Genomic DNA, 8,023 nt, shown 5'->3' on the forward strand with positions numbered 1-8,023 from the left:
CACCGCGGTGGGAGGCCGCGCCGGCGCAGTGGGGCCAAGGTACCGGGGAGATGCCGGGCCGGCGCTGAGGGCTGCGGCCGGGGCAGATGGAGGCGGGGCGCGGGCCGGCCCGGGCGGCAGGTAAGGGAGGGCCAGGGCCTGCCGGGCGGCGGGTCAGAGGGAGAGGGGGGTGTCGGGAAGGGGGTGTCAGAGGGGGAGGGGCAGGTTGTTGGGGGGATGAGGGGTGTCAGAGGGGGCAGGGGGTGTCAGAGGGGGAGGGGGGTGTCGGGAACGGGGTGTCAGAGGGGGGGTCGGGAAGGGGGTGTCAGACGGGGAGGGACGGAGTGTCAGGGGGAGTGTCGAGGGGTGTCAGAGGGGTCGGGGAGGGGCGGGGTGTCGGGAAGGGGGTGTCAGAGGGGGAGGGGCGGGGTGTCAGAGGGGGGGTTGGAAGGGGGTGTCAGAAGGGTCGGGGAGGGGGTGTCAGACGGGGAGGGGCGGGGTGTCAGAGGGGGGGTTGGAAGGGGGTGTCAGACGGGGAGGGGCGGGGTGTCAGAGGGGGGGTTGGAAGGGGGTGTCAGACGGGGAGGGGCGGGGTGTCAGAGGGGGGGTTGGAAGGGGGTGTCAGACGGGGAGGGGCGGGGTGTCGGGAAGGGGGTGTCAGAGGGGGAGGGGCGGAGTGTCAGAGAGTGTCTGGGGGGTGCATCCCTCTCCTGCCCCCTTGCGCGGTGGCACCTCCTGTGCGCCCCCCTTGGGGGGGTCTGGCTGCCTGGGGGGGCTCAGCTCTGCAGCCCCCCGTGTTTGCCTGTCACCAGCCTAGGGCAGAGGCGAGGACCAGCCTGTCTGACCGTTACGCTGGGCAGATCCCCCTGCCCGTGGGTTTCCCACCTGTTCCACAGCCTCCGTCTATCCGGGGCGAAGAGAGGCTCAGAAATACCCTTAGCCTGTGCCCCATGGCCCAGAGGAGATGCCAGCTCAGTGGGGGCAGGGTGAGCCGCATGCCACCCTGGCTGCCATGCATTGAGGCATGAGCTGCCCTCTGCCTGCCCCGTCTGCTTTTCAGTTCACTCACTTTAATTCACTACAGGATTTTCCTGAATAAAACGCCCCGTTTTTAGTGGGACACACTAAAAAGACAGCGTGAGCTCCCCCTGCTGGCTGTCCAGGGCTAAGTCATTAACATGCTGTGGTATCTTCACCTGTCAGAGCCTTTCCCAGGTAAAACAGTCACATCCCAAAGCCCTCTGCAGAGCTGAATAATATCTCAGCCAAAAGAAAATGGAGGAAGAACCTCCCAGCCCCATATCAGAGCACTGGGGATGAACGGGGGGAGCCCAGAGAAGGGCAACAAGACTGATGGGGGGACTGGAGGAATCAAGGATTAAATGGGGACAGAATGGGCGAAGGGACAAATCTGGGGGGAGGGTAAATGCTGGCAGAGACAGGAGACAGGTCTGTGAGCGGCTGGGCTGAGGCTTTGCTCAGCATGATTCCTCCCCAGAGACGGGTGCTAGCTAGGCTGGGAGACAGGCTCGGGGCCCCAGCTCATGCTGCCCTGTCCTGGCACCCCCTGTGTGCTGTGCCCAGCTCTGTGCCTGAGCCCCGGGGCGGTCCCGGGGCAGCCTCTCCTAGTTAATGCTGGATGTGCTGTGGCATGTCCCACGGAGATGGGTGAGCACCCCAGCCTGGCAGGGCCCCATTCACCCCATGCCCAATGCCAGCTGCACCCACTGGCCAGCTCATCCTGGGGCCTCCGCCCAGGGTCTGCGCAATGGGAATCAATCCAGCCTTGTCTCCCAGGCTCGCCCGAGATGAACTGGACTGGGGGGGCGGTGGATAACTTGTGGGGCTCCCCCAGACTGGGGCTATGAGAGGGGAATAGCCCCCAGTGCTAGGTTCAGGGGGCCGAGACCCAGCAGCCCCCAGGAGGGAGGCTGCCATCTCTGCTGGGGTGGAGATGGTGGTGTGGGTTTTAACGCCACCTGTACCCCTCTGGGGGCTCCCCGGCTCCATCGGGCCAGGTGGGGCTCTCTGGAGGAGCTGGCAGTGTCTGAGCTCCCACCTGGGAGCCAGCCCAGCAGAGCTGCCCTCAGCCCCATCTCTGGTTTCTTTTGCATCTGGAGTGGGAAAGGCGAAATGTGGCCAATGAACACCTGTGCCAGGATGGGGGGCGGGGAGCTGTGGGCTCTGCACTCCCCGTCCTCCAGACAGTTACCCAGGACAGCCCCAGGAGCTGGGCTCACTCCCCTTGCCTGGGCTCTGCTTCCCGCACCCAGGCCAACCGAAGGTCACTGGCTTCCTCTGTCCCCTCCCGGGGATGGGCTGGGCATGCCAGTGAGTACCGCCGGCAGGGCAAGGCAGAAACATTGGTACCAGTGCAGTGAGGTCAGGACAGTACAGCTGCACTGACTGCTGGGGAGAGCCCCCCCGCCCCCCCGGCAGCCCCGGTCCTGGCGGCACAGCCCCCCCGGCAGCCCCTGCCCCGGTCCTGGCGGCACAGCCCCCCCGGCAGCCCCCCCCGGCAGCCCCGGTCCTGGCGGCACAGCCCCTCCTGGCAGCCCCGGTCCTGGCGGCACAGCCCCCCCCCCCGGCAGCCCCGGTCCTGGCGGCACAGCCCCCCCCCGGCAGGCCCCGGCCCGGTCCCAGCGCTGCCCTGGGGCACTGGGCTCGGCGCTCCCCGCGCGAGGTCTGAGCCGGGCTCTGCTCCGCAGGCGGTGTGCGGCGGGGATGAGGAGCCGCCGGCGGGCGTTAGCGGCGATGCGTCTCTGTGTGAAGTGCCTGCGGGTGGGCCGGCGGCGCAGGGTCAGGCTGGCATGGCGGGCGCAGCAGCTGTGGCGCTATGGGCACCTCTGCCTCCGCTCCCTGCTCTACAACTCCTTCACCAACAGCGACGCGGTGCTGGACTCCCTCTTCGAGCCCATCTACTGGCTGGTGGATCACGTCACTCGCTGGTTCGGCGTGGTGAGTGCCCCGCGGGGTGGGGTGAGTGCCCCTCTACTCAGGGCTGGGCAGCCAGGGGAGGGGATGGGGTCTCATCTCCTCCCCCCAGCTGTCTGTTCCAGCCCCAGAGCCTTCTGCCCCCCACGTTGGAGCTGGCAGGGGGGTGCTTTGCCCATTCCTAGCCCCTCTTTAGTGGTGCTGCTGCCTGAGGTCCGAGCACCGTGCCAGAGTGGGAAAACCAACGAAATCTGGGTCAGCTGTGTAAAGAGTCATGTGCCCCACGTCCTAGGGGCTCGGGGTGGAGTGGGCAGGGGGCTGGCTGGGGGCTCAAAGCGGAGAAAGGAGGTGTGCGCTGAGCACTGGGGCTGAGGAAGGGGTGTGGACTGGGGCTGGGGATTCAGTGCAGGGCGTGGGGGTGCACTGAGGGCTGGGGGTTCAGGGCAGGGAAGGGGGGTGGGCTGAGGCTCGGGGCTGGGGGCTCAGGCCCTCTTCTGCTCCTCCCTGCAGGTGTTCGTGGCGCTGGTGATCGTGCTGACAAGCTCCATCGTGGCCATTGTCTACATCTGCCTGCTGCCCCTCATCCTGCAGAGCTACCCGCCCGGCTGGATCTGCTGGCACCTCGTCTACGGCCACTGGAACCTGCTCATGATCCTCTTCCACTACTACATGGCCATCACCACCCCGCCCGGGCACCCCCCACAGGTAGGGGCAGGCCTGGGCCACCAGCTGCTGCTGTCCCTCGTCACCCTGGGGGCGCTGTGGGGAGTGGGGCAGGAGCTGGCTGTGGGGGGAGCTCCTGGCTACTCTAGCCCCAGCCTCTCCCAGCAGGAGGCACTGTGGACAGTTAGTTGGGTTCTTGGTGCATCTCAGGGAGCAGGGGCCACGGCTGGGCCCACTGGCACCACTTCCTTGGGCTTCCAGAGACATCTGGCTCGGAGCCATGGGGCAAGTGGCCATCAGGCTTAGTTTCCAGCTTGGCTGAAGACGGATGGTGAGGCGCCTACGCGGGGCTTGGCTCACAGTTGCCAGGGCTCTGGGCAAGGGGCGAGCAGGGTCCTGGCGGGGCAGCGAGGGCAGCCCTGAGCGGGCTGGGCAGATGGCTAAGGGATCCAGCGGGGCGCTGCTCTGAGCGGTGACGGCCCAGCCCACGCTTCCCTCCGCAGGCCAAGAGCAACACCGTGGCCGTCTCCATCTGCAGGAAATGCATCTCCCCCAAGCCTGCCCGCACGCACCACTGCAGCATCTGCAACAGGTAGGGTGCCCCCCCCCCCAGCACTGCAGCATCTGCGATGGGTAGGGGCTCCCCCCACTTAGCCCCCCCCCCAGCACCACTGCAGCATCTGCAATGGGTAGGGGCTCCCCCCACTTAGCCCCCCCCCAGCACCACTGCAGCATCTGCAATGGGTAGGGGCTTCCCCCACCTGACCCCACCCCCTGCACCACTGGGCACCTGCAGCAGGTGAGCCGCTCTCCTCTGCCCCCTTGCTCTGCTGGCTTCTTGCCTCAGTCCCGGGGGGCTGTGCCGAGGTGGGAGACCCCAGCTGGAGCCCGTCTCCACATCCTGGTCGCATGCTTGCTGAGCGTGTGCCTCTCTCCTTCTCCCAGGTGTGTGCTGAAGATGGACCATCACTGCCGTATCCTTCCTCAAAGGCTACCCCCTGCAGCCCCTGACCAGCCCAGGGGGCAGGGCCCTGGGCAGAAAGGGGGCAGTCTTTGTGCTGTCCTGGCACGCTGGGGGCCAGCTCTTCATGCCCACGTGGTGCCAGTGAGCCAGGGGTGCAGCAGGCTTGGCAGGAGGTCCGTGATGCTCACTGAGCGCCTGGCGCTGCCAAAAGGGGATGCCTGGGGTCGTACAGAAACCTGCCCTTGGAAGGGCGGCTCCGCTCAGACTCCAGGGCTGGCGGACAGACAGCAGCAGGCAGCACCCAGCAGGTTGAAGGCCAGTCTGGGCACAAGGAAGTTTCTGGCTGTGCTGATCAAGGGAAGGGTTTGCACTCTGTGCCCAGCCCTGCTGCTCGTGGGTCCTGGTGCAGCTGCCGGGCTCTGACCCAGGCTGGGGCACTGGACACCTCTGGTTTAAAAGTGCAGCCCAGGTCCCAGCATGCTGGGCTCAGTGAGCGCTAGATGGGGCTGTGCATGCTGGGCTCCTGCTTTAAGCTGTGGGGCTGCTTTCCTGCCCCTTCCTGGCAGGAGCAGCTGTGGCAGGAGCTCCCCGGCTGTTCCTGGGCTCGGCGGAGCGGGGAGTGGGAACCTGGGCAGAGAAGTGTGGGGCCAGCCCGGCCCATTACACATCTTTAACCCTGGCGCAGCGTGGCTGAATAACTGCGTGGGACACTACAACCATCGCTACTTCTTCTCCTTCTGCCTCTTCATGACCATGGGCTGCATCTACTGCGGCATCAGCAGCTGGGACATGTTCCGGGAGGCCTATGCTGCCATTGAGGTGACTGGGCCCCCGGGCCTGTGGGAAGGGGCTCAGCTGAGCCAGCCAAGGGCGTTCGTGGCTGCTCTGCTCAGGCCCTTGTCCTGTGCCCATCACCCTCTCGCTGGGCTGGCAGGAACCAGGGCTAAACTGGCTGGGAGGCCAGTGCCCCTGCCCCTGGACTGGCAGCCTGGCCGCAGCTCCGGGTTTCATGCTGAACACAGCACAGGGGCGCAGGCAGGGCCAGCCAGCCCCAGTGAGTGGGGCCGAAGGACGCTGGGCACGTGGGGGAGGGGGCTGGCGCCCCTGCTGTGAGACGTGTAACTGATGCCCTGTTTTCCATCCACTAGAGAATGAAACTGCTTGAGAAGGAGAGACTGCAGGTGGCTGCCAACCAGGTGGGCTATTCCCACTCCCCCAGCTGCTGAAGGCAACATGGCGCGGAGTTGTGTCTAGGGTCCAGCACAGCCCCTGGCTTTAGCAGCATGGCCCCCGCAACAGGCGCTGTCCCCCCAACAGGCACTGCTCCACCCTGTCCTGGAGCACGGCATGCTGGGGGCTGGAGTCTCAGCCAGCTGCCCCGCCCATCCGCGCTCTGGGATGGGCCAGGCATCTCTGCCAGGACACTGCCCCAGCACCTCGGCATTGTGTGAACAGCTCTCCCCCGTGCCGCTCGGGTTCCTGGGCCGGGGGCGCAGCAGGTGCCCTTGTGGTTGGCAGCAGCACCCACCTGTGCCATTTGCTCCGACAGTACCTGTAGGCCCTGCTTGGCGGCTGTCCCGTCGCTCCCGGCCGCTGGGTGGGTCCAGCCCTGCACTAGCCACGTGCCCAGTGCTCTGTGATCTCGCTTCCGCTGCCTCTTGCGAGGTGTCCGTCTGGCCACGCACTCGCTTTCTGTCTGTCCATCTGCTCCGGCTGCCCATTTACATCGGGGGGGGGGGTAGAGTCACCCCCAATGACCATGGATGCCCAGCATCAGTCTGGCCTAACCTGCCCGCGTGCCCTTCCTTGCAGACGTACTACCAGACACCGCCCCCAACCTTCTCCTTCCGCCAGAGGGCCTTCCACAAGAGCATAGTCTACCTCTGGGTCCTGTGCAGGTAACTGGGCTGGGCGGGTGTCCAGGGCTGGGCTACCGGGTCCAGTCAGCACAGACCTGTCTCCCACGCACAGCAGGGCGAGCATGCCTGTGCCCCCTGAATTGGCAGGCGAGCTGGGCTTGGCGAACCTGGGGCTTTCCCTGCAGGAAATACAGCGAGATGCGCACAGGGAGCCCAATTGCTCCCCTTGGCCGAGCCCTGGGCCTCCCTGGGGCAAGGAGGCAGCTGGCTCTGCAGCAAGTGCAGGTTAGCTTCCCGTCAGGGTTCCCAGCATGCTTCAGCTTGGCCCCTCCCCCCCCCCATCACCACCCATCTGCTCTCCCCCCAGCTCCGTAGCACTGGCCCTGGGGGCCCTCACGCTGTGGCACGCTGCCCTCATCAGCCGAGGGGAGACCAGCATCGAGAGACACATCAACAAGAAGGAGAGGCAGAGGCTGCAGAAGAAAGGCAGAGTGAGTGCAGGGCCCATGCTCTAGGCTGGGATGGTGGGGGCGGGCTGGAGGTGCTCGGGGAACCCAGGCTGGGGAGGCTAACGGCGGCCCTCCCTCTGGCACAGGTGTTCAGGAACCCCTACAGCTACGGCGCCTGGGACAACTGGAAGGTGTTCCTGGGAGTGGACACACGCAGGTAGACTCCCCGCTGCCGGGGGAAGGGGGTGGCCATGGCTCTGCCCGGCAGCTGCCCAGTGGACACGCGCAGGTAGACTCCCCGCTGCCGGGGGTAAGGGGGTGGCCATGGTTCTGCCTGGCAGCTGCCCAGGGGTGATGGAATCACTCCTGGGGTCTCTCGCTGACTCAGTCCCCTGCTGCTTTAGACTCACCAGGCTGGTAGCTGGCCCTTGTGGTCACCTATGGAGGATGTTAGAGCCTGGCCCAGAGCCCCCCCAACACATGGGCTCTGAGGGCCCCTTGTACTACAGCACTGGGGGCCCCTGGCAAGGTGGATACTGGCACCGCCTGGGGGAGGGCAGGGCCAGAGGGGCTGAGGCTGGAGCCAGCCTGGCCCCCACGTGGGGACTGGTAGCCAGGGCTCATCTTCTCACCAAGGGGCTCTGTTCCCTCCCCCAGACACTGGCTCACCCGTGTCCTGCTGCCTTCTACACACCTGCCCCATGGAACTGGCCTGAGCTGGGACCGGCCTCCCTGCGTGACAGAGCCACGTGCACCTCTCCTGGCCATCTAATGGACGTCGGGGCAGAGGCACAGGTTGTGGTACCCGCCCCCCAGCCCGGGCCAGCAGAGCCTGGAACCAGCAGAACCTCCTCGGGGTGTCCTCCGCTCACTGACCCCTCCAGCAAGCCCCAGCGTGGCTGCAGGCAGCTCGCGGTGCCTGGGGGTGACATGCTGCGTTCTGGAGACACAGGGCCAGGTGGGCAGCATGTGCAGGGTGGCTCTCTGCGGGGCTGAGCCCGTACCCCACGGCACCTGCGTGTGGGGCAGGGCCCAGGGCACTCACAAGTACAGGACAGCAGAGACTCCCCAGCTGGCACTCAGGGCATGGAGCTGCTGGGGGCATCTCTTCCCTCCCCCACAGGGGATTTTAAATGCCAGAAATAAAAAAAAAGTTTTCACTAATGCAGCTGGAG

The 8,023-nt window shown here is 66.2% G+C and overlaps 1 protein-coding gene across 1 annotated transcript; it reads left to right on the forward strand.

The window, feature by feature from the left end:
• The first annotated feature begins 38 nt into the window (after positions 1-38).
• Positions 39-7,994, forward strand: ZDHHC16 (zDHHC palmitoyltransferase 16). The gene is made up of 11 exons (XM_077823354.1): positions 39-120; positions 2,688-2,937; positions 3,424-3,618; positions 4,080-4,168; positions 4,522-4,550; positions 5,226-5,359; positions 5,689-5,736; positions 6,353-6,438; positions 6,767-6,890; positions 6,995-7,065; positions 7,506-7,994. Exons 2-11 carry the CDS (start codon positions 2,704-2,706, stop codon positions 7,618-7,620), a joined length of 1,125 nt encoding a protein of 374 aa, XP_077679480.1. The 5' UTR covers positions 39-120; positions 2,688-2,703; the 3' UTR covers positions 7,621-7,994.
• The last annotated feature ends 29 nt before the right edge of the window (positions 7,995-8,023 follow it).

Source organism: Eretmochelys imbricata, chromosome 7 (assembly GCF_965152235.1).
Source record: "Eretmochelys imbricata isolate rEreImb1 chromosome 7, rEreImb1.hap1, whole genome shotgun sequence".
Classification (NCBI taxonomy): domain Eukaryota; kingdom Metazoa; phylum Chordata; order Testudines; family Cheloniidae; genus Eretmochelys; species Eretmochelys imbricata.